The sequence below is a fragment of the Nyctereutes procyonoides genome, unplaced genomic scaffold (genome assembly GCF_905146905.1).
Source record: "Nyctereutes procyonoides isolate TBG_1078 unplaced genomic scaffold, NYPRO_anot_genome, whole genome shotgun sequence".
In the NCBI taxonomy this organism is placed as follows: domain Eukaryota; kingdom Metazoa; phylum Chordata; class Mammalia; order Carnivora; family Canidae; genus Nyctereutes; species Nyctereutes procyonoides.
This window is the reverse complement of record NW_026575133.1, coordinates 56,004,400-56,030,073: the sequence shown is the minus strand read 5'-3', so window position 1 is coordinate 56,030,073 and position 25,674 is coordinate 56,004,400. Positions and strand designations below refer to the sequence as shown.

General features: G+C 40.1%; 1 protein-coding gene across 6 annotated transcripts in view; it reads left to right on the top strand.

Annotated features, from left to right (window-relative positions):
- Positions 1-25,410, top strand: part of FBXO16 (F-box protein 16) — a 59,919-nt gene extending 34,509 nt beyond the window's left edge. For 3 of the 6 annotated variants that reach the window (XM_055345899.1, XM_055345898.1, XM_055345900.1), the window contains 3 exons: positions 615-847; positions 8,114-8,216; positions 23,343-25,410. In XM_055345899.1, the coding sequence (XP_055201874.1) occupies positions 615-847; positions 8,114-8,216; positions 23,343-23,501 (495 nt within the window). In that variant the 3' untranslated portion in view covers positions 23,502-25,410. Of the gene's footprint in view, positions 1-614; positions 848-8,113; positions 8,217-8,322; positions 8,673-13,964; positions 14,074-16,625; positions 16,812-23,342 lie in introns of those variants that run through there. The other 3 variants (XM_055345902.1, XM_055345904.1, XM_055345901.1) reach the window with 3 other exon arrangements.
- The last annotated feature ends 264 nt before the right edge of the window (positions 25,411-25,674 follow it).

Sequence of the window (25,674 nt, the reverse complement as noted above, 5' to 3'; positions counted from 1 at the left end):
ATGAATTTCACACACAAAAATAGACTTTCCATTTGGGAAATTAAAGCAAAAATATTCTTTGGGAGCAGTTAACGTTTTGATAACTGATAAAATCTGTAGTCTACCTCTGTATAACTCAAAGTTGTCCCTATGTGTTACAGATAATTAAGCCTGGAGAACTAATTTTTGGAATGTGCACGTGTTCATGAGTCAATTAACTGCAGTCATGAAAAAATTATGCAATGATGTGGTGGAAGAGGTGGCAGTACAGGATAAAGAGGTTTAGTGCAAAGGCTTGAAGCAAGACAGTCCTAGATTCAAATTCTGACCTTCTGTCTTACTACTTACGTAGTAGAGGACAAGCTCATCGACTTGTCCTATCTTCAGTTTTCTCTTCTGTAAAATGGGAGTAGTAACTATTACCTTTTAGAGTTATTATGAAAATTAAATAAAATAATACATGAAAACTTCCTGAGACAGTACCTAGCATATACAAGGACTCCTGGGTTGGTGGCTGCTTCATTATTGTCACCTTTATCATTGTAATTGTGGTGATGCTGCTGCTGCTGCTTTGTTTTATTGTTGTGATTTTTATGATGTTCTAAGACCAGAAATAATTAATTTTCTTGTTCTAGACACCTCCAAAAGATGGGTTTGCCATTGCCAATGTTCAACCAGTTACAAGCAGGTCTCCAGGGGAAAAGCAGTCTCCTGCATCAGCTTTTCGGTCCTCTTCCTCTTTGAGGAAGAAGACTCACGCAGCGGAGAAAGAACTCCCACCCTGGCGATCCTCTGATAAGCATCCAACTGATATCATTCGCTTCAATTATCTGGACAACTGTGACCCCATTGAGCAAATCTGGCAAGGGTGAGAAGCTCTATGCTCTTCTCTATTTATTTGCTGTTAGAAACAATTTGCTGGCACTTAATTATATGACAAGAGAAAAATAGAATTTACTGTGAAATGCAAATACCTTTCAATACATAGAAGCAAAAAGTAATTGAAAGGTAAATAAACCACTATTGGCAAGTTTACCCTGTTCATTTGGATTTGTTTGCATCTTGTAGCTATAATGACTTAATGTTACAGCTTCTTTTAATATTTAAGACTTCAAATTTCAGTCTAGCACCATAGAGTTCGTTCTGGTCTTTTCCTTTTTCATATTTGCACCTCCCTTCTCTGACAGTGAGAAATCGGGCTCTCATATTTATTTATACAAGTTATATATACACATATATGAGTTTGATTATATATTATATGTACATATATAATTTATATAAAAATTCTATACTATGTACTATATATACACATTTACAAAAACAGTATATATTTACTTACAAATTCAGAAAGGAGGGGATCCCTGGGTGGCTCAGTGGTTTAACACCTGCCTACAGCCCAGGGCATGATCCTGGAGTCCTGGGATCGAGTCCCACATCGGGCTCCCTGAATGGAGCCTGCTTCTCCCTCTGCTTGTGTCTCTGCCTCTCTCTCTCTCTCTCTCTCTCTCTCTGTGTGTGTCTCTTATGAATAAATAAATAAAATCTTTAAAAAAAAACAAATTCAGAAAGGAATTTCAATATAACTAACCCATTTCATTATTAAAACAAATCTGCTGAGACACCTAGGTGGCTCAGTTGGTTAAACTTCTGTTTTCAGCTCAGGTCATGATTCTGGGATCCTAGGATCAATCCCCACATCTTTGTCGGGCTCCCTGCTCAGTGGGGAGTCTGCTTCTCCCTCTCCCTCTGCTGCTCCCACTGCTTGTGCTCACTCTCTGTGTCATATAAATAAATAAAATCCTAAGAAAAAAATCTAACTAGAATTCAATATTTGTTTATAATTCTTTTTGATTTTAGTCTGAGGACATATATTTATAATACTGTGTTCCAAAGTTATATGGGTTCTTTTTCAAAAATATTTTATTTATTTATTTATTTATTTATTTATTTATTTATTTATTTATTTATTTATTCATGAGAGATACAGAGAGAGAGAGAGGCAGAGACATAGGCAGAAGGAGAAGCAGGCTCCCTGCAAGGAGTCCGGTGTGGGACTCCATCCCAGACTCAAGGATTATGCCCTGAGCTGAAGGCAGTGGCTCAACCGCTGAGCCACCCAGGTGTCTCTGGGTTCTTTTTTTAAATATCTCCTTTTACTATCAGTGTAGGTATGTTACATTGTTCTAAAGTTAAAACTATATAAAAATATACAAGAGGTGAACAAAAGATATACTCACATCCTCATCTCTTCTACTCCACTCTTACCCTGTTGTCTTTTCCACCCCCATTGCCACTAACAAATCTCATTATTTTACCATTTTTCAATTATATGATTGGCAAAAGCTTTAAAAGTTTGACAGTACTTTCTGTTGGTAAGGCTGTGGGCAAACAGCCTCATACATTGCAGGTGAGAAGATAAATTAGCATAACCTTATGGAAGGGTGTTTGACAATTATCTAGCAAAAATACGTATGCATTTACATTTTGACCCCCAAATCCCACTTTTAGGAATCAACCTTGAAAATATGGAAAGAATATTTGTGCAGGGGTTTTACTGCAGGATTGTTTACAACTTTTAAATATTGTGAATAACTTAAATTTTCATACATAGTGTCTGTTGAATAAACTATGCATGGTCCATTTACACAGTGGTGAACTAGGCAACAGTAGAAATGAGGAAGCACTCTATGAACTGATAAGGAGTGAGAGGGTAGGTTGTTAAGTGAGAAAAGCAAATTTTAAGAGAGTATCTTTAGTATGCCACCCATTGTACAGAAAGAGGAAAAAGTAAAAAAATATAAATCTGTATCTGTATATACATACGTATGTTTATTTGTTGATAGACACACATATGTGCATGTATATAGGACACACATATGTCCATGTTTTCAGAAGATATTTCAACAGATTAACATCAGGGTAGCATAAGATGGTGGCAGTATACAGGCTCTGGTGCCATATTACTTGGGTTCAAATCCAGACTCCCACACTTCTAATGTGATCCTGGGGAGTTCCTTAACTTTTCTGTGCCTTGGTTTCTACACCTATAAAATGGCAGTAAGTAATATCTAACCCATAGGATCCCTGTGAGGTAATCCTCATGTATGTGAAATGCTTATGATAGTGCCTGACACATAGTAAGTAAATACCTCTTTTGTAGGATTGTTTCTAAAATTATATTATTTGGCTAATAAAAGAAAGGATATTTGATGTAATGAGCACTGGGTGTTATATAAGACAGATGAATCACTGACCTCTACCTCTGAAACTAATAATACATTTATGTTAATTAATTGAATTAAAAAAAAATTTTTTTTAAAACAAAGAGTAATTCCAGAAAGTTTGGTAACTTGGGGACTTTCAGATTACATGTGTATTTTCAGGACTATTGGAGTCCCTTTGGAGGTGAGATGAGAGTGGTATCCCTAACTAAGCAAGAATTGAACTCTTTGGGGGATCCCTGGGTGGCTCAGCGGTTTGGCACCTGCCTTCAGCCCAGGGCATGATCCTGGAGTCCCGGGATCGAGTCCCACATCGGGCTCCCTGCATGGAGCCTGCTTCTCCCTCTGCCTATGTCTCTGCCTCTCTCTCCCTCTCTGTGTATCTCATGAATAAATAAATAAAATCTTTAAAAAAAAAAAAGAATTGAACTCTTTGAGCATGCAGACCACGTCTTACTCATTTTTATATCACCACTGATTAGCTTTGCAATACTCATTAACTGATTTTGAGAGAAGTATAGCCTTTGAATTCATGAACTTTAAATCTATCTAGTTGTATCAGAAAAAGCCTAATTAGTTTGCTGGTAATTTAGAAAATATTGGGCAGAAAAAAAAAACAAGGTACAATCAAAGCTTAAAAGACATTCTACCATTTTTATTAAAGTAGATGGAGAAGAAAGAATATATGTATATATTCATAAATATCTATACATAAAATATCTCTGGAATATACACAATAAACTAATATATATCACTTGCCTTCAAGGAAGAGAACAGTAAGTTGGAGACAAGGATAGATAGGACAAATTTCACTGCACATCCTTTTGAACTCTTGAATTTTGAATCATTGTGAATGTATTGACTGTGTATTGATCAATATATCCATGAAGATAATATTTAAGAGTATGTATATGGCCCTTAGTCTGAACTATGGTGGTAAATAAAAGAGAGGCAAATTTAGATACCCAGACATATGTATGGTACATTAAGTGCTATTGTCCTGAGTTTTCTGTGAAACTCAAATACTTTTTGTGTAAAGCAATAATTACATTAAACATTAATGTATTGAACCTCCAATTAAAAGTCAGACATTATCAGAACAGGTAAAAAGGCAAGAACCAACTGTATATATTTTACAAGAGACACACCCTAAATTTAAAGACACAAATAAGTTTAAAAATGAAGTGATGCGGGATTCCTGGGTGACTCAGCGGTTCAGCGCCTGCCTTTGACCCAGGGCATGATCCCAGGGTCCTGGGATCAAGTCCTGTGTCGGGCTCCCGGCATGGAGCCTGCTTCTTCTCCCTCTGCCTGTGTCTCTGCCTCTCTCTTTTTCTCTATGTCTATCATGAATAAATAAATAAAATCTTAAAAATAAATAAAAATAAATAAAAATGAAGTGATGGAAAAAGATGTACCATGCAAAGAAATAAGCATACGAAGGCTAGAATGGCCATTAACATTAAATAAAATAGACGTTAAGATAAAGTATTACCAAAGATAAAGGGCAGCACTTCATAATAATATAAATATTAACTAAATGAAAATATGTAACTGTTATAAATGCATATGTACCTAATTACAAAGCCTCAAAGAACATAAGACAAAAATTGACAGCTTTAAAAAGATAGACAATTCCACAAACACATTTTTTTAAGTGCATGTGCTATATTCACCGACATAGACCAGATGCTTGGACTCTTCAAAGAGTCAGTGCCATGGGGAAAAAAAAAAAGAAGTGGGGAAAATATTCTAACATCAGAGACATAACCAAATACAGTTTGAATCTAGACAGAATTCTAATCTTTCAAAAAAGAAGGCATTCTTGGGACGATTGCAGAAATTTGAATATGGACTGAATATTAAATGATAATAAAGCATTACTGTTCGTTTTCCAAAGTATCATGATACTAATGTGGTTGAGGAGGCAAATGTCTTTATCTTAGGAGATGAATATTGAAGTATTTAGGGGTGAAATGTCTGTAATTTATATTCCTATGGTGTAGCAAAAAATACATACCTGCACATATATGTGGCTTGTGCATGTATACATATGTATCTATCTATATATATATATATATAGAGAGAGAGAGAGAGAGAGAAAGCAAAAATAACTGAATGTCACTAATTGTTGAATCTAGCTGGAGAGTGTATGGGTGATTACTGTGCTATTCTTTCAACTATTTTGTATATTTGAAACTTCTTAATTAAAAGTTGGGAGAAAGTTTTGCAAATTAAGCAACAAGAAATATTTGGGCAAAGCTGATCTTTCAAATATAATTTTTATAATGGAAATAAATATATGTAAGAGTAGAGAGAATACAACCACTTGTAACCATCAGCTAGCATTAATAGTTTTGAATTCATGACCAGTCTGGTTTCATTTATCCCTCACCCACTCTGCCCTTCCCCAGGTCACTTTGGAGACAAACCTAAATGTCATTATTTCATTCATATATATTTCAATAAATGCCTATCCTCAAAAGATAAACTCTTTCTAAAAATCATGATATGATATCACATTGAAATCAATAGATGACTCCATAATATAATCAATCAAATATCAAGTCAGTTTTGAGGTATCTGGGGATCCCTGGGTGGTGCAGCGGTTTGGCGCCTGGCTTTGGCCCAGGGCGTGATCCTGGAGACCCGGGATCGAATCCCACGTCGGGCTCCTGATGCATGGAGCCTGCTTCACCCTCTGCCTGTGTCTCTGCCTCTCTGTCTCTGTGACTATCATAAATTAAAATAAAAATAAAAATAAAAATAAAAAAGTTTTGAGGTATCTTTGAATGTCTCATAAATAGTATTTTTAAACAGTTGGTTTATTTAATCAAGTTCCAGACGAAGTCTGTGGATTGTATTTAGTCCATGTGTCACTTAAATCATTTTTGGATCTATAGGCTTACCCTCTGTCTTTTTCTCTCCCTTGTAATTTGTTTGTTATAGAGATCAACCTGTAGAACTTTTCACATTCTCAATTTTGCTGATTGTACTCCCAATATGCAGCTTAACATGTTCCTCTGTCTCCTGTACTTGGCCATACTGGTAGTCAGATCTAGAGGCTGGAGTATATAAGATCATGTACTTCTATCATGAGGCACATAATTTCTGGTTGTCTCTTTTTGTGTGTAATGTTAGTGGTTTTGAGGACCATTGCCTAGGTCCATTACTACAGGTAAACTTTTTTAGAAAGCACTAAATGATAAATATGTTAGGCTTTACAGGATGTCACTCTGTCACAACTGCTCTGCCATTGTAGCCTGAAAATAGTTAAAGACAATATGCAAAAAATGAGCATGAGTATGTCCCAATATAGCTTTATTTATAAAAACAGGCACTGGGCCAAGTTGACCTCAGAGTTATAGTTTGCTGATCCTTGCTTTATCCAAATATATATGATAGTTTTAGAAAATCAATACTAATATTGATTCAAACAATACGATTACTAAAAACAGTTTAAGATTTCTTTGCCTGTGCTTTTGTCCTTATATTCTACTAAGAATATTCAAATTACTGTGTTAAAGTCCCTAGTTCCTCAGTGTAGTAATACCACCAATTCCAGAGACAAGATTGTTTCTTTTTTTGTTCATTTTGTTCTTTTTTTTTAATATTTTATTTATTTATTCATGAGAGACACACACACAGAGAGAGAGAGAGAGAGAGAGGCAGAGACACAGGCAGAGGGAGAAGCAGGCTCCATGCAGGGAGCCCAACATGGGACTTGATCCCGGGTCTCCAGGATCAGGCCCTGGTCTGAAGGTGGCGCTAAACCGCTGAGCCACCCTGGCTGCCCTTTCATTTTGTTCTTAAATTTTGGGGATTTTGTCCCTTTGAGAAAAATTGAAGATTCAAAGGCAGATATATAAAACAAAGTATATTTGGAAAAGTCTAGCTTCTGTTCCTACTCCTCCATACTGTTCTTTGTTCTTGATTGGATCTCATGGGAATCCTACTTATAGGTAACCAGTTTTCAAAATGTTATGCTACAGTCCTTCCGTTTTTAAAAATATTTCTTTATTTTTATTTTTTAAAGATTTTATTTATTTATTCATGAAAGACACAGAGAGAGAAAGGCAGAGACATAGGCAGAGGGAGAAGCAGGCTTCAGGCAGGAAGCCTAGTGTGGGACTCGATCCTGAGACCGTGGATCACACCCTGAACCAGGGGCAGGTGCTCAACTGCTGAACCACCCAGGCATCCCATATTTCTATATTTTTAAGTTTTTATTAATTGGGGCTCCTGGGTGGCTCAGTGATTGAGTGCCTGCCTTTGGCTCAGGTCATTATCCCGGAGTCCCACACTGGGCTCCCAGGAGGGAGCCTACTTCTCCCTCTGCCTATGTCTCTGCCTTTCTCTCTGTGTCTCTCATGGATAAGTAAATAAAATCTTTAAAAAAAGAAAAAAAGAAAAGGAAGAGTGCGTGAGAGAGCACAAGCGGAGTGAGGGACAGGGGGAGAAGCAGACTCCCTGCTGATCACGGAGCCCAATGCCAGGTTGATCCCATGACCCTGGGATCATGACCTGAGCCTAAGGCAGACGCTTAACCAACTGAGCCACCCAGGTGCCCCTAGTCCTTCCATTTGACAAAATTTAAGCAAATACATCTGTTTCTGAAATAAAATATACACAACGCATACCATTTTATTCACCTTTCTTTTTTCATATAACAGTATATCCTGGAGATCACCCCACAGATGTATGTAGAAATACCATGCTTTCCTTTTTGCTGTGCTCCATTGCATGGATTTGCCAGTTTATTCAACCAGTTTTCTAGTGATATTATATTTGGCTCCTTTCCAGTTGAATGAAAACAATCATTTAAACCACAGGAACAACAAAATAAAACAGACAAATAGCTATACAAATTTAGAATGATTGTTTGTAATGTGCTAATGACTTTGAATTTACAGGAGGAGGAAAAGACATGAAATGAACCCAGATTCCAGTCGACAGTCACGTGATAAGAAAAATAAATTGCAGGACAGATCTAGGCTAAGAAAAGCGCAGTCACTGGTAAGTATTGCTTATAAAAGCTTCTGTACCATAATGTTTATGAAAATTGCTAGATCTCTAATCCTATTTGTGAAATGAAATTTGTTTGTTTTGTTTTTTTAATCAGAATCATCAAGTGGTGATTTAAATTCTAGTCTCTGACTGACAAGCTATGTGACCTGGAAGACATCCTTTATTTAATTTCTCTAAGCCTCTTTTAAAAAAAAATATTTGAGTATAGTTGACATACAGTATTGCATTAGTTTCAGGTGTACAACATTGTGATTCAACATCTCTATACATTATGCTGTGCTCACCACAAGTAGAGCTAACATCTGTCATCACACAACACTATCATAATATCTGTGACTGTATTCCCTATGTGCTACTTTTTATTCCCATGAGACTCTAAGTCTCTGTTTTCTCATCTATTTAAAAAAAGCAAAACTGGGGACCCTTCAATGGCTCAGTCAGTTAAGCCTCTGCCTTCAGCTCAGGTCATCCTAGGGTCCTGGGATCAAGCCCTGCCTTGGGCTTCCTGCTCAGCAAAGAACCTGCTTCTCCCTCTCTTGCTGTTGCTCCTCCTGCTTGTGCTCTCTCTGTGTCAAATAAATAAAATAAATAAAATCTTTAAAAAAAAACCTGGATGAACTGAAGTATATGAATCTGCTGTGAAAAAGTATACAATATAAAGGGAACATTATTATCATTGATTCTTTCTTCTGCTGTGAGTCCTTTGGGGTGAGGGAGAATGGGCTATAGAGATTTCTCTATGGAAATTACTTACCTCTAGGGGCCCCTGGGTGTCTGCCTTCTACTCAGGTCAAGATCCCAGGGTCCTGGGATTGAGCTCCCACATCGGGCTCTCTGATCAGAGGGGAATCTGCTTTCCCTTTTTCTCTCTCCCCACTCATGCTCTCTCTCCCTCACTCACTCTCTCAAATAAAGAAATAAAATCTTAAAAAAAAATAAAAGAAATTACTAACTGATAGAGTGAAGGTTCAACTTACCTAAGAAAAAAGGTGTACTTTCCATAGTTTTCCTGTTACCAGTGGAGCATGATTATAAAAGTGCACTTCAAGTCACTTCAGAAAAAATGAATTAGGAACTTTTCCTTCCCTAATTAAAAAATAGCTAATTGACTACCTAATAAAGTCAGTGATTGTGACTAGGGAGCATTATTATTTCATAGCAGAGTTTTCCAAATTGTGGTCCGTACACCCGGTGGATCCCTCTCAGCCCATATGAGAGTCTTTGGAACAAAGTAGAAAAGAATAAGGGTGGAATAAAAAGTTCATTTTAGTAGTAAAGATTTAGAAATAAGCTGAGGATACACACTCAAGGAAAATTAATATAAAATAGATGTCAATTGGGAGAGGAATAAGTATGTACTTAGGAATAAATCACTTTTAGAGCTCTGCTTTAAAGCTATTACTTTCTGTTTAAATGTATTTTCAAGTGTTATGTTTCAAAAAAAGAGAGAGAGAGAGCTTTTTAAAATGAGCTTTTTAAAAAATAGGGCAGTCTGTATTGAGGGGCCAATTTTGTTGGACTGGATGAGGTTTATAACAGACATATGTACAGATGCCCAAGGGAATGGAGAAGCTGAACGCAGAGCAGTAAAATTGTCAGTGAAAACGATTAATTGAGAAAAATAACTTTATGAGGCTTATCACACAGGCCATTTAGGCACGCTTCTGCCCAGTTTCCCAGCCCTTTCTAGGCCAGGAGTAGAAGAGAAATCCAGGGGAGAGCTGAGAATGTAAAGGACGATAAAAGTTGATGGTTGATGTATGCTTACAAATTATCAGCACAGTCAAACATTTCTCTGGCTTAAAACACAAGACAAAATAAAAGGCTACACAGAAGCCTTCCCCAGGGGCTTTTGACATTAACCATCTGTCACACACTAGAAGGGTTTGCGTACATTAAAAAATTCATTATATTTATAAACTTTAAAAGTTGTGCTCATTAAGGGAGACCAGGACAAATTAGACAATGAGAGAGAATGGTGAAGCCATTAATAAAATGAAGTGTGCAGTTGTATTGATGTACTTGTATTGTTTATGTAAATATACTAATTATAATCACTATTTATGCTTGGTAGTTTTGATAAGGAGCATAAGGCATCATTAAACCCTCCAGAAGCGTGCTAGATCATTCTCTCGGTAAGGATGCCTGTGACAAGCCTGGTTGTGTGGGGCCGCGAGGCAGCGTGTGGCTCAGGCCCGCTCTCCACGTGGTGGCAGTTTGCCCTCACTGTGGGCCACCTAGCTCAGAGGAAATAAGCAACCTCCTCAGTAATGCAAGACAGTTGTGAAAATTAGGAAATGCTGGATGTGGGACCTGAGAGAAGAGGAAATGGGTTTTGAGGAAATTCAATTAGGGGACAGGAAAAAAGGGAGCAGAACTCGAGACTTGCCACTGCAGAGAGGGTGGTAGACGCAGCCTGGTGCCATGGCAATGGAGACAACACCATGTTCATTCAATAGAAAGTTCTCACATCCTTTAGATAGGTGTATGTATGGAGATATGTAGGAGGAACTGGGCAAACAGGTGAGCGGTAAAATTCAGGGGAACACATTATAAAGGTGAGGATGAGAAGGACAGACCCTCAAAGCGGCCCAGAAGGTACCTGAGACCTGAGCACTGAGGATTCCTTGGCTCCTGTAAGCAGAAAATACTTGGATACTTGGCAAAGGTAGAGCTTCATGAAATGGAATGATTGGAACAGAAAAAAAGCCCGGGAGCATGAAAGTACAGAGAAAAATTCCTTAAGCCATCTCTCCAGGACTGTGGGCATCAGGCCACTGAGACCCAGCTTCTTCATTCTTTGCCTATCGTGACTTACAGCTTTCAGATGTGAGAGGGGGATGCCTGGGTGGCTCTGCCTTTGGCTCAGGGTGAGATCCCAGGGTCCTGGGATTGAGTCCCGCATCAGGCTTCCCACAGGGAGCCTGCTTCTCCCTCTGCCTGTGTCTCTGTCTTTCTCTGTGTGTCTCTCATGAATAAATAAAATAAAATCTTTAAAAAAATAAAACAAAAAAACAATGTGAGATATGTCTTTAGAAAGAGAAACCTGTTTGGGGAAACAGGTTCAAATCCAAACAGTGAGCTTGTGATGCTTTCTATTATTTTAAATGGGCTTTGGTTTTCAAAATCATCCCCTTAGGGTAAAAGGGTACCTACCTGATTGCCTCTTAATGCTTTTAATTCTAAAGGTGCCTCTTTAAAAAAAAAAGATATCTATCTGTCTATCTATCTATCTATCTATCTATCTATCTATCTATCTATCTATCTATTTGACAGAGAGCAAGAGCACAAGCAGGCGGAGCTGCAGGTAGAGGGAAAGGGAGAAGCAGGCTTCCCACTGAGCGGAGGGCCTGATGCAGGGCTTGAGCCCAGGACCTCAGCCAAAGGTAGACACTTAACCACTGAGCCACCCAGGCCACCCTAAAGCTGCCTCTTTTTTTTTTTAATATTTTATTTATTTATTCATGAGAGACACAGAGGGCAGGGACACAGGCAGAGGGAGAAGCAGGCTCCATGCAGGGAGCCCAACGTGGGACTCGATCCCAGGACCCCAACCTGAGCTGAAGGTGGCGCTAAACCACTGAGCCAGTGAGGAGCCCTAAAGCTGCCTCTTTACAGCTGCTTCATTTAAACCACCTTTGTTGTGAATCCTTGATAGAAGATGCGAATAAAGCCTAGACCTGATCACTGATGCTTTACAATTTTGAAGACCATTTATTAAAATTAGACACATATCAAGAAAGGTCCATTACTCTTCATTATTAAAATAAAATTCCATACAGGACAAAGCAATTGAAAAATATAAACACTACCACGGTATAGCAAGTACTACCATCTTAATTAAACTTCAGGAAATTTCCCATCTTGTATAAAGACATAGAAAAAAAGTTGTTTTTCATCTCAAGAGCCAGACCCACACTGCCTGTTCAGGAAGGGGAAGGGGGGAGCTGTCTCCCTGTGGGAGAGCCTTGAAGAGCTTGTGAGGAGGGATGCCATCTTGAGGGCTGAGATGCTACAGGCACCTGGACTTCAGAGGAGGGGAAAACCTGCTCTGTAGGAGATTAAGGAAGTTTGTTGTTTCTCCTCCTACCTGGGAATGCGAAGGTGGAGCGTAGGAGAGAAAGAAGTGGTGGAGAAAGAGCTAGCCAGGTGGAGAGAAGCTCAGACATGTAGGGGAGTGGGGCTAGGACCCATTCTGATTGAATTTATTTGCTGTTGCTGGGATGTCCACCCCACCTTCCATCGCTGTAGTAAATTCTCAATTTACACATGAAAGATCTCAAAAGTCTAGAAGACCACGAAAACAAAAGCCTCTGGGACAATTCACAAAAAACCCAAAGGTGGGTTTTGGACTTGCCCAGACCTGGAGGTAGACTTAGAGGATCCTGGCTGACATCTTGTTTCATCTCATTTTTTTTTCTTTTTCCTACCAAGTGAAGTATAAAAACCTTAAATACCTTTTATCTCACTTTGAACTTTTACTTGGAGATTAGAAGTCTTCACTTTCTAGGTTCTGATTTGGCCACAGATTTCAAAAAGCTTGCTGTTTCAGGGCATTCACCTAAATCCAAGTAACAAAAGCCTCTAATTGCCTGCTTACTCTAATTGCTTTAGATAAGAACTTCTCGTTTCCTGTGCTCTGCTAATTCCAGCCTCTGCACTTAACCTCCTTCAACACTTTCCAAGATAACTTGATTCTTAGTATTCTAAGAATACTAAAGATTTTTAAAATGCTTCTGCAAGCTTCCTCACCTTTTTCTTTCTCACCTTCTCTGAGTCAGAAGAGGAGGAAAAAAAGAATAGACTCTAAATCAATACCTGATTCTTGTCATGGAAAAAACAATGGTTTAAGAATCAGAAAACCCAGAGTTCTGGCCTCCACTCTATAATTAACTGGCGATGAGTTTTCGTTTTCCCATTTATGAAATGAGAGTTTGGATTCCAACATCTTTAAAATCCATCCCAGCCGGGATCCCTGGGTGGCGCAGCGGTTTGGCGCCTGCCTTTGGCCCAGGGCGCAATCCTGGAGGCCCGGGATCGAATCCCACGTCAGGCTCCCAGTGCATGGAGCCTGCTTCTCCCTCTGCCTGTGTCTCTGCCTCTCTCTCTCTCTCTGTGACTATCATAAAAAAAAAAAAAAAATCCATCCCAGCCTACAGTCTGGAGCAGTGGGACCTCACAGTCCCCTATAAATGTTCTCTCCCCACTCTCTTCTGATACCTGAGGGACACAGCTGAAGCTCAAGTGACTTTTTTTTTTTTAAGATTTTGTTTATTTATTCATGAGAGACACAGATAGAGAGAGAGGCAGAGACACAGGCAGAGGGAGAAGCAGGCTCCATGCAGGGAGCCCGATGCAGGACTCCATCCCGGGACTCCAGGATTAGGCCCTGGGCCGAAGGCAGTACCAAACCGCTGAGCCACCCAGGGATCCCTCAAGTGACTTTATATAAAATTTCAGAAAGAATCCATCACACTTATGAATTCTGATTATCAACCAATCAAAACCGGTTTCTGTCTCTGTCTTTTACTTGGAGCTTTAGAAAATACATTTGATTCTAAACAGAAGTATTTACCAAACAATTGTATGCTCTGGTTTCCTGTGGGCAGTCTTTAATAGATTTCTTTAGAATTCTGATGACTTCCCCAGGTATTTGTTTTCTAACATATATTTGGTTTGGTTGTATAGAACTAGAAATCTTTACAGAAGAGATTTTAAATCATTTATCTCCAGCAGTGAAATTCCTGAGAATTCCATTTGAAATGCAGAGTAAGAAAGAACATGGGCCGGTACTTGGGTGGCTCAGTTGGCTGGGCATCTGCCTTCGGCTCATGTTGTGATCCTGGGGTCATGGGATCAAGTCCCACATTCTCCTGCTTCTCCTTCTGCTTCTCTCTCAAATAAGTAAGTAAAATCTTTATTTAAAAACAAACAAAAAAAAAAAAAAAAAAAAAAGGAGGGACGCCTGGGTGGCTTAGTGGTTGAGCACCTTCCTTTGGCCCAGGACATGATCCTGGAGTCCTGGGATGGAGTCCCACATCGGGCTCCCTGCATGGAGCCTGCTTCTCGCTCTGCCTGTGTCTCTGCCTCTCTCTCTCTCTGTGTGTGTGTCTCTCATGAGTAAATAAATAAAATCTTTTTAAAAAATAAAAAGAAAGAAAGAAAGAACATGGGCTTTGCAGTCAGACAGACTTGAGCTCTTTTACTAAATGGTGTGACTTTGGATGTTACTAGACCTTTCTGAGCCTTCATTTTTTCATCTGTAAAATGGAAATAATGATTCCTCCCTTGCAGGATTGTGATTTGGGCCACTTATTAACCTCTGGGACGCTCTGTTTCCTCATAGGCAAAATGGAGTTAGTAGTAATGACACTAACCTCACAAAGTTGGGAGGGGGGATGTAAAGCATTTAGCATAGGCCTTGCTCAAAGAAGCAGTCAGTAAATAACTAGTAAGAGTAATGGCAATAACCAAGGTCAAAATCCCACCACAGCACAGCCTGAGGCTGCAGGAGGGAGAGCACTGATGATAAGAAGCTATAGCAAGAGAGGTCAGCCCGGCAGCCAGGGGTCCTTGGCACAAGTCTCTAACCTGTGAAATAAGCTTATTTTTCTTGCTTTTACTTTTGGTTCCCCTCAGTTTTCTTTATCTCCCTTTGTCTTTTCTTCCTCTCACAGTTTACACTATATGAAAAATGGTTGCATCCGTAGTTATATATTGAAATGTGAGCCACATATTTCTTTTTTCCTGCATGGTCTCTGTACAGTCTTGTGCCTACACATATGTTCATGCACTCATTCCTCATCAGTGTTGGGTTTTTTATTCCACACTCAGGCTGAACAGAGCACACGTGTTGAACTCAGTGCTGTGAATTCTGTACTACACACACTCCACTGCTTGTCAATTACAATATTAGTGGTTGTTAATTTTTGATACCCAAGAGAAGAAAGGACCTAATTGCTAACAATCCTGGGGGCAAAATTAACTCTCAGGCAGGACCACTATTTAGAATCTGCATTTATCCTTTACCTCTAAGAGAGCATAGTTTTCTTGTTCTGTCTTGTTATCTCTTGTTTTATGATGCTATGTATAATGAATTGCCCTGGTATATCCAACAGGAATGACTCTACCTACTTCTCTTTCACTGAATATTTAGACTGTGGCATCATGGCTACTCATTTTTAAGAGTTACATACAAAATATTTGACACAAATTGGCTTCTCTTTGGGATCTACATTGTTTGTGAGTTATGTAATATTATTAGTTACATACATGTTAGTTATGACAGATATTTAATCACTGTTACTTCTGGGGTTTTAAAAATATATGAGCTGGCTGGCTGGCTGAATCAGTAGAGCATGTGATTCTTGACCTCAGGGTTGTGAGTTTAAGCCCCACTTTAGAACCAGGGCTTGCTTACAAAAATTACACATATATAATAATTTTTATTATATATATAATACACATATGTGTATGTGTGTATGTGTATTATATATATATATAATTTTGTAATATAGTATTTCACCACAAACTACAGTAGAAGCCAATTTTCTAAGACATAGCTGTTTAGAAATACAAGTTCACGATCATTGCTAACAAATAACCCTTTGAACTTCATGGCCTGTGCACATTTTGCAACATATTCCTGCCTTCCTTCACTTGGGAGACCTATTGGTGCCATCACATAGTCTTGGATTTAAATTTTAAAACCCTGCCTAGGGTTGCTTAGCCTTCCTTCGCAGCTCACAGTTTTACCCCAAGATTACTTAAAAGATAAACCAACAGCAAAGACAGACCTGTGGCTTCTTTAAAATTCTGTTGATGATTTTTCCCCAACATGTTCCCTCTGTTTCTCACAGAAGCAGAGTGAGCTAGGAAGAAAAGGGAACACCTCCTCCATAGTGTTGACCAAAGCAGGGGTCCCCTGGAAGACTGACCACACAGGTCTGGGCAGCAACCTGGGATCCTAAGCAGACAAGAGAACAGCAGGGATCTTCCTCTCAGAATTCCCAGATTGAAAAATCCAGGGAGCAGCCCCATCCTAGAGATTAAGCAAAAGTTGAAGTGAAGCCAGGATGAGTAGTCATTCCTTTTAAAATCTCTTCCAAAAGGAAACCCCTCTAGGTGGGTTTATCCCCATCAGTGACCCTTACTTATTGCTCAGCCCCCAACCTGTGTTGAGGCAATTCATAGGAATGAGTTGAAGCTGACTAAAACAAACACTTCAGATTTTATGATTGTCAAACACAATAGTCCATATTTATATGTAGTACTACCATATTACTCTTGAATTAAGTGTCATAAAATGTTGAGGGTAGATATTTAAAAGGGGGGAAGTGGGTAAAATCTACAGAGTGAAGATTGTCACCTTCTTTACCTTACTTTACCATATCACAGGCTTGAGAAGATTAAATGAAATAATGTCACCTGAGTGGCTCAGTCAATTCAGCATCCAACTCTTGATCTCAGGTCATGATCTCAGGGTGATGAGTTCAAGCCCTGAGTCGGGCTCCATGCTGGGTGTAAAGCCTACTTAAAAAAATTTTAAAAATTTCCCCGAATAGCCAGGGAAATATTAAAAAAGAAAACCAGAGCCAGGGACATCACAATGCCAGATTTCAGGTTATACTACAAAGCTGTGATCATCAAGACAGTGTGGTACTGGCACAAAAACAGACCCATAGATCAATGGAACAGAATAGAGAATCCAGAAATGGGTCCTCAACTCTGTGGTCAACTAATATTCAACAAAGCAGGAAAGACCATCCACTGGAAAAAAGTCTCTTCAATAAATGGTGCTGGGAAAATTGGACATCCACATGCAGAAGAATGAAACTAGACCATTCTCTTACACCATACACAAAGATAAACTCAAAATGGATGAAAGATCTAAATGTGAGACAAGATTCCATCAAAATCCTAGAGGAGAACACAGGCAACACCCTTTTTTGAACTTGGCCACAGCAACTTCTTGCAAGATACATCTGTGAAGGCAAGGGAAACAAAAGCAAAAATGAATTAGTGGTACTTAATCAAAATAAAAAGCTTCTGCACAGCAAAGGAAACAGTCAACAAAACTAAAAGACAACCTACAGAATGGGAGAAGATATTTGCAAATGACATTTCAGATAAAGGGCTAGTATCCAAGATCTATAGAGAACTTATTAGGGACACCTGGGTAGCTCAGTGGTTGAGCGTCTGCCTTCAGCCCAGGACATGATCCTGGAGTCCGGGATCAAGTCCCACATTGAGCTCCCTGCATGGAGTCTGCTTCTCCCTCTGCCTGTGTCTCTGCCTCTCTCTGTGTCTCTCATGAGTAAATAAACAAAATCTTAAAAAAAAAAAGAACTTATTAAACTCAACAGCAAAGAAACAAACAATCCAATCATGAAATGGGCAAAAGACATGAACAGAAATTTTACAGAGGAAGACATAGACATGGCCAACAAGCACATGAGAAAATGCTCCGCATCACTTGCCGTCAAATCAAAACCACAAATACCACCTCACACCAGTGAGAATGGTGAAAGTTAACAAGACAGGAAACAACAAATGTTGGAGAGGATGTGGAGAAAGGGGTACCCCTCTTGCACAATTGGTGGGAATGTGAACTGGTACAGCCACTCTGGAAAACTGTGTGGAGGTTCCTCAGAGTTAAAAATAGAACTGCCCTACGACCCAGCAATTGCACTGTTGGGGATTTACCCCAAAGATACAGATGCAATGAAATGGCAGGACACCTGCACCCCAATGTTTATAGCAGCAATGTCCACAATAGCCAAACTGTGGAAGGAGCCTTGGTGTCCATCGAAAGATGAATGGATAAAGAAGATGTGGTCTATGTATACAATGGAATATGACTCAGCCATTCGAAACGACAAATACCCACCATTTGCTTCAATGTGGATGGGACTGGAGGGTATTATGCTGAATGAAGTAAGACTGGAGGGTATTATGCTGAATGAAGTAAGTCAATCGGAGAAGGACAAACATTATATGGTCTTGTTCATTTGGGGAATATAAAAAATTAGTGAAAGGGAATAAAGGGGAAAGGAAAGAAAATGAGTGGAAATATCAGTAAGGATGACAGAACATGAGAGACTCCTAACTCTGGGAAACAAACAAGGAGTGTAAATGTCAGTGAGGGTAACAAAACATGAGAGACACCTAACTCTGGGAAATGAACAAGGGGTAGTGGAAGGGGAAGTGGGCGGGCAGTTGGGGTGACTGGGCATAGGATGGGCACTGAGAGGGGCACTTGGGATGAGCACTGGGTGTTATGCTATATGTTGGCAAATTGAATTCCAATAAAAAAAAAAAGAAACAGGGGTAGTGGAAGAGGAAGTGGGGGGGTTGTGGTGACTGGGTGACAGGCACGGAGTGGGGCACTTCATGGGATGAGCACTGGGTGATATGCTATATGTTGGCAAATTGAACTCCAATAACAAAAATAATTTTAAAAAATTAAAAATTTAACACATTAAAAAAAGAAATAATAAATGTATGCCATTTTTTTAATGTATGGCATTAAAACAATGCCCAGCAATCAGATATTTGCAATTGGGGCTGGTGGGGTGGTATTTCTAGAAGAGTGATTGGCACACTTCAGGGACTATCATTATTGTTTCTATATTTATCTCTTTTCCATATCCACATAATCATTTACCTAATCTATTCTCTTATGTGCATTTATCCAATAGTGTTGTATGAGTGATCATTTGCAAATTTTTGCAAATAACATGAATGGAGAATCAGAAAATGAAATTCACTGGGGAGCGACAGATACAGGGATATATTCAAGCTGGTATACACAAGTTATTCCAGGTGATAGCCCTTCTTGGGCCTTCACCTGCTATAGGGTCCTACTCCTTCTTGGGACGCTCAGCCTCAATAGCCTCTCCCCATTCTCACTCTCCTGTGCCTAATAAAATGACCATCCAGCCTGAAGATAGGAATTTTCTATTCCTACTTCAATGCCCACTTGCAAGGTGCTTTCAGCCACTGCCCTGAAATGAAAGAGGAATCATTGGTCCGTTTATTCACTTATCCCACAAGTACTTTACAGGTGCAAGAGTGGGTGCTAGGGACACAACTATAACAAGATACAGTCCCTGCCTTCCAGGTGCTACATGCTGGAGGAGGAAAGCTTCTGTCAAGGAAGGGTGTCTCCTAGGTGTCTCCTAGGTGTCTGGGTTGGGCAATTGTGTTAATGCTCATGCCACCCACTGAGACTGGAAATGCAGTAGGACATGCTAGGTGTGAGGTACCCGTGGGACAACAAGTATATGTATTCAGAAGAGAGCTGAATTTATGACCCAAGAGTTCAGGAGGGACAGTGGGGCAAGAGATATAAATCTAGCAGTTGAAGACATAGGCACTGATTGCCTAGGAAGTGGGCCTGGAGAATTCTATTGTGTAAAGCATGTCCTTATATTTCTCTTCTATGTCCTTGCATTTAAAGACATGCTGACACCAATTGGTGATATTATTGAGTAAATATTTCTAGAAAAAGAACAGTAAGGGGGCACCTTGCTGCCTTAGTTGGTAGAGCACATGACTCTTGACCTCGGGGTTATAGGTTCAAGCCCCACATTGAGTGTAGAAGTTATTTAAAAATGAAATCTTTAGGGATCCCTGGGTGACTCAGTGGTTTAGTGCCTGCCTTCAGCCCAGGGTGTGATCCTGGAGTCCTGGGATCTAGTCCCACATCTTGGCTCCCTGTATGGAGCCTGCTTCTCCCTCTGCCTGTGTCTCGGCCTCTCTCTCTCTCTCTCTCTCTCTCTCTCTCTATCTATCTCTGTGTCTCTCATGAATAAATAAAATCTTAAGAAAAAATAAAATAAATAAAATCTTTAAAAGAAAAGGAAACAGTAAGATCAACAGTTAGAAAAATCTATCTATCTATCTATCTATTTATTTATTTATTTATTTATAGCTCACATGAACAGTGAGGGGCAGAGGGACAGAAAGAGAATGTCAAGCAGACTCTGCACTGAGCTCAGAGCCTGATGTTGGGGCTTGATCCCATGACCCTGAGATCATGACCTGAGCTGAAATCAGAAGTCAGACACTTAACCAACTGAGGCACTCAGAAACCCTGAGAAAAATAATTATAGATGGTCCCTGGCTCTCAGTGGTTTAACTTATGACTTTTTCAGCTTTATGATGGTGCAAAAGCAGTACACATTCAGTAAAAACCATACTTTGAGATTTGGATTTTGATCTTTTCCCAGGCTAGTGATAGGCAGTATGACACTCTCATCTCATGATGCAGGTTGGTGGCAACTGCAGCTCCAGTCAGTCACACAGTCACAAGAGTAAACAACTGATACACTTAAAACCAGTCTGTACCCACAGAACCATTCTGCTTCTCACTTTTGGTACAATATTCAATACATTACATGAGCTGTTCCATACTTTATCATAAAATTGACTTTGTGTTTGATGATTTTGCCCACCTGTAGGCCAACGTAAGTGTCCTGAGCGTGTTTAACGTAGGCTAGGCTGAGCTATAATGGTCAGTAGATTAGGTATATTAAATGCATTTTTTACTTAAAATATTTTTAATTCATGATGTGTTTATCAGGACATAACCCCATCAGAGGTTGAGAAAGATCTGTAGGCTGGTTCCATCCTTCTTTGTGGGAATAGTAAGGAAAAGCTATAACAGATACACCTGCGCATAAGTAAACATAATTTATAACAACATTGCTTGTAAGAGCAACCCCATCCTACTGGGATTTTTATGGAGGCTCCATCATGGAGGCATGATCAATTATCAAGTCCATTTCTAGCCCCTCTCCCCTCTCCAGAGGATGGTGAGTGGGGCTGAAAATTCTAAGCTTCTAATAATGGCTTGGGCTTTCTGGTAATCAGCCCCCATCCAGGAGCCCATCCAGAGTCACCTCGATAGAAAAAAAGATACTCCTAAGTGCTCTTATCACTTAGGAAATTACAAGGGTTTGAGGAGCTTCGTGCCAGGAACATGGGACCAAGACCAATATGTATTCTTCTATTATCTCATACCCAATGTTAGCATACAAGAAATTCCCAGTTATTTCAACCAGATCATCAGACGCTTTAGATCAATATCTGAGACTGTCAGATTTATACCTTTTTTATGTAACCTCCCCATGTTTTCCTCTTAAATCTTATCTTTTCTCTTGTAATGATGGACATTAAAGCCTTAAAATGAAAAGGGTCTGCAAATTTGTTTTCAGAGACAGAAAGAAAGGGTGGATGTAACAAGATGATTTTCCCAGAGCCCATCTTAGAGGGAGGAGAAACCCAACAGTCTGGATAGGTGGTGACAATTACCAAGGGTGGGGGGCGTCTGTGTGGGGGCGGGGGTAGGGTGAATCCCTGCAACCTGCCTTGGCTAAAAAGGAGATCTTGAGAGGAACCTGCCTGAGCATGTGAACTCCCCACCTCCCACCCCCACCCCTGGGGGGACTTAGGAAAAAAGGGGTTCCTCAAATGCAGTGATAAATCAGCTTTGCAAAGTAATAGGATTAAATTCAAAACTGTTACAGGTGATGTGTGACTAGCCCGTGCTTGTATCCTAAAGAGCTAGGTCTTTTCTTCATTCAACAGGTATTATTCTATTTTTATTGTTACTAAGATAGCACAAAGGGAACACCTCTGTTTGTTCTCTTACCTTAGGTTGATGTTAGAACAACACCAAAAATGCTTACTGTACACTGATCTTGAAACAACCCTGAAAGCTTCAAAGGAGGGAAGATTATTTGCACCCATTTCTTCCACCTTTTCCTCTCCAATTCTAACAACATGCTACATTTAATCCCAACTTTGCCTACTTTTTCCCAGAAAAATCATCAATGAACTATGGATCTACTATAGGAACCCGTAGATTCACTGAAGTATAAGATCCCAGCTTTGTTCTCAGAGTTTGTGGTTTTGTCAGGGGACAAATGATTACAGTCAGGAGTGAATGCTAATGTCCAAGAACATATGTTCAATGCCAAGTCCATAATAATGACTTCCAGAATCCAGCTGAGGCAGAAATCCTTGAGGGTCAAGAAACTCAAGCTTCTTGGAGAAGGTGGACCTCAAAGGACAGGTTAGATTTAAATAAAGAATAGAGTATGTGAAGCTGGTATAGGGTGTGAGGTAAGACCAGTCCATTTGGGGCATCTTTGTAGAATAATGAGGGACCCAGTTCCCTGGACAAGAGGACAGGAGACAACAGTCATTGGATGAAGCGGTTTCTGATTCAGTGAAAGTCTAAAGTAGGATTTCCCCAGATTAATGGAAACCCTGTGTGTTTCGAACATATCCAGTAGAGCATGAGAAGGATATAATACATGATCTGATGGTTGGGACATGCCAGCTGGATATGAAATCATGGGACCAAGATTGTGTTCAGGAAAGGTTACAGTATCTGCATATCTGCCCCACTTCCTTATGTCTCTCTGTACAGTAGGGGCCAATGTTAAGAGTGAACTTACAAAAAAAAAAAAAAAAGAGTGAACTTACAAGAGTCCATCGCTTATGCTCCCCGCAAGCTCAGCTTGTGATCTTTCTTTCTCTTGTCGTCTCCAACTTTCCTTCTTCCCTTTCCTGCTCCCGGCCAGATGTCCAGGAGAAATCCTTTCTCACTGTGAGTTTTGGTTGGAATGTCAACCTGCAACATTTTCCTTTTTAGAGTGAATGTGTGCATGTACAGATTAGTTGAGAGTGTAAAATATGGAAACTCTACCAATACTCACCTGGCCTGAGAGCCGCAAGACTCCAGACCTGGCTGACACCTTTTTGCTCTGTGAACTTGAGCTGGCACTTAAATTGCCCATTCTTGGGTTTCATTTATTTGTAAAATGGAGATGCTAATACTTCCCTACCTACCTTGCAGAATTTTCTTGAGGTTCAAATGAAATTATGGTTGTGAAAGCACTCTGGAGACAAAAAAACTGATGGTAGCTCAAGGTGAAGATTGCATGGGGGCTAGGGGTGGTGACATTGAGAAAGCCTCAATAAATCCCATCCAGCCCTACAATTTGATAAAGTTGTTTTGTATCATTAAAATAAGTTAACTATATAGCTTCCTCTCTGATGTTTTAGTGGCTGTCACTCAAATGATGTCTTTTTCCTCCCCAGATATCCCTAAGTGCAGAACCCAGCGCCCCTCTACAAGTTCCCACTCATCTTGCTTGGTCTCCTCATTGGTGGGCAGGGCTCCCAGCCACCGAAGCAGCAACGAAAATCCTCACGCAGCATCTTCAGAGGCACTCTGGACTTCAGGCTTTACCCAGCTAGGCTCCTGATCCGAAGTCAATTTAGATATGTGAAAGGATTTTGATAGAATGACAAGGTGTTCTACACACTGGAGAGTTGGGTGTTACTTGAGTCCTCTATTAGAAACTTTCAGCTTAGGTACCTACTTGGCAAAGGGAGTTCTCAGTATCTCTATAAAAGGTATTCATGGCATAAGTGCTGATATAGTTACAAACCTAGATACAAATGTGAGGATAGATACCATGGGATTGATAAAGGGACATAGAATAGCTACAGTGGTAAATATTGGGTATATGGGGCAGGGTCCCAGAAGGATACAGACAGCATACTCCCAAGGCTACCTGAGCAGTTTAATGAAGGGGCTGTTTCCCATGGTGTCTCACTGGCTAGGGCTGCCATCACAAAATACCACTGTCTTCATCTGTTCCAGCTGCTATAACAAAAATACCATAGATGGGTAGCTTATAAACAACATACATTTATTTTCTCACAGTTCTAGAGGCTGGGAGCTCTAAAATCAAGATGTCAGCAGGATTGGTTACTTCTGAGGCCTCTCTCCTTGGCTTGTGAGTGGCCACCTTCTCCTTGTGTCTTCATATGGTCTTCTTCTGGGCAGGTCTGTGTCCTAATCTCCCCTTTACTATAAGGATACAAGTCAGAATTGATTAGGGCCTGCCCATATGACCTCATTTAACCTTAATTACCTATTTGAAGACTTCATCTCCAAAGATAGTCACATTCTGAGGTCCTGGGGGTTAAGACTTCAATATAGGAGTTTTGATGGGGGGTGGAGGCTAAGGGGGTGGGACACAATTCAGCCCATAACAACACTGTAGGGAGAAGTAAGAGAATCAAGATGAGATGGTGAAGCACCTAGGAACTAGCAACAGTGGAAGGAAGCCTCTGTCATCCTGTGGCCTGAAGAGGCAAGACAAGAGGGAAAAGGCCTGTTGTTCCTAGAACCCATGAGAGCTGTAGCCATAGGAGAAGGGCCGCCCAGTGAGATATATACTTTATGATGGAGGAACACGGTCACCGTTAAAAACAAGGCCTAGCAGGGAAGGGAGAGGGAGAAGTCCCAACCCCTCTCTCCCTACCCCTTGACACTCCAATAGCACTTGCCTCTCATCCAGAAGTCAGAGCACAAAGAAGCCTGGGGAGAAATGTGTCTAGGTGTGGTGGAAGGGGTATTATATGGGTGAGACAGTGAGGAATAACTAGCACAATGGGGCGAAATGTAAAAATTTCTGAAGAAGGAATTATAATTGATATTCAAGCAATGTAAATGGGCTTCAAAGGGTAATTGGAAAACAGAAATTGTTACTTAGCTGCAAAAATATTAGTTATATGTTCTAAACTAAACCACCTACTCATGTAACCATTTCAAGGTCCCAGAAGTTACCATTCTAGGATACTTACTTACCTAGTTAAGTATAATGATAGAAAATCAAATGTTTGTCAATCATGTAATGTTGAACACTCATGTTCTTATATTACATACTGATACACACACACACACACACACACACGCTTGTTTTTGAATGGTTCAAAATTATGGCCTGGAAGGATGGCCCAGGATACAGTGGTTTGGATGCCCAAATGATTGGTATAGGGCAAAACATGCCCAACTTACAATTGATTAGTTTACACCACCCAAGGTGATATTAAACATGACACTGAGGCAGAGAAGAAAAAATATATATACCTGGGATGAGACCTGGTATTCCTCCCATGGGCAAAGCCGATGACTATTAGTTAAGATTACTTCTTCATGAAGGCTGAGCCCTCATGGTCAGCTCCCAGGAGTCAGGGGCAGCTGGGTAGCTGGGAGGCCTACAGCTCCAGGATTCTGCACTGCTTTGTCCCAGTGAGCCCCCTGGATTATGTCAGGATCCAGTCACATCGTGGGCATAAATTTGAATGGGCCAGTCTGGAGTGTGTCTGTGTCTTTTCTGAAATAAACCAGAATCTTCTGGGGCAAGGACCTATCAAGAGAAGGGGGCTCGTCTAGTACTAGTGGCTACATCTTGTCTTAAGCTGTAGTTAGGTTATCTATTTCTATAAAACAAACCAGCCCCAAATTTAGTTGCTTACAATAACAGTCTGTCATTCCCCTCATAAATCAGCAGTTTGGGAGCGTTCTGGGGAGGAGCTTCTCTCTGATCCATACAACATCATCCTCTGAGTCCTCCTG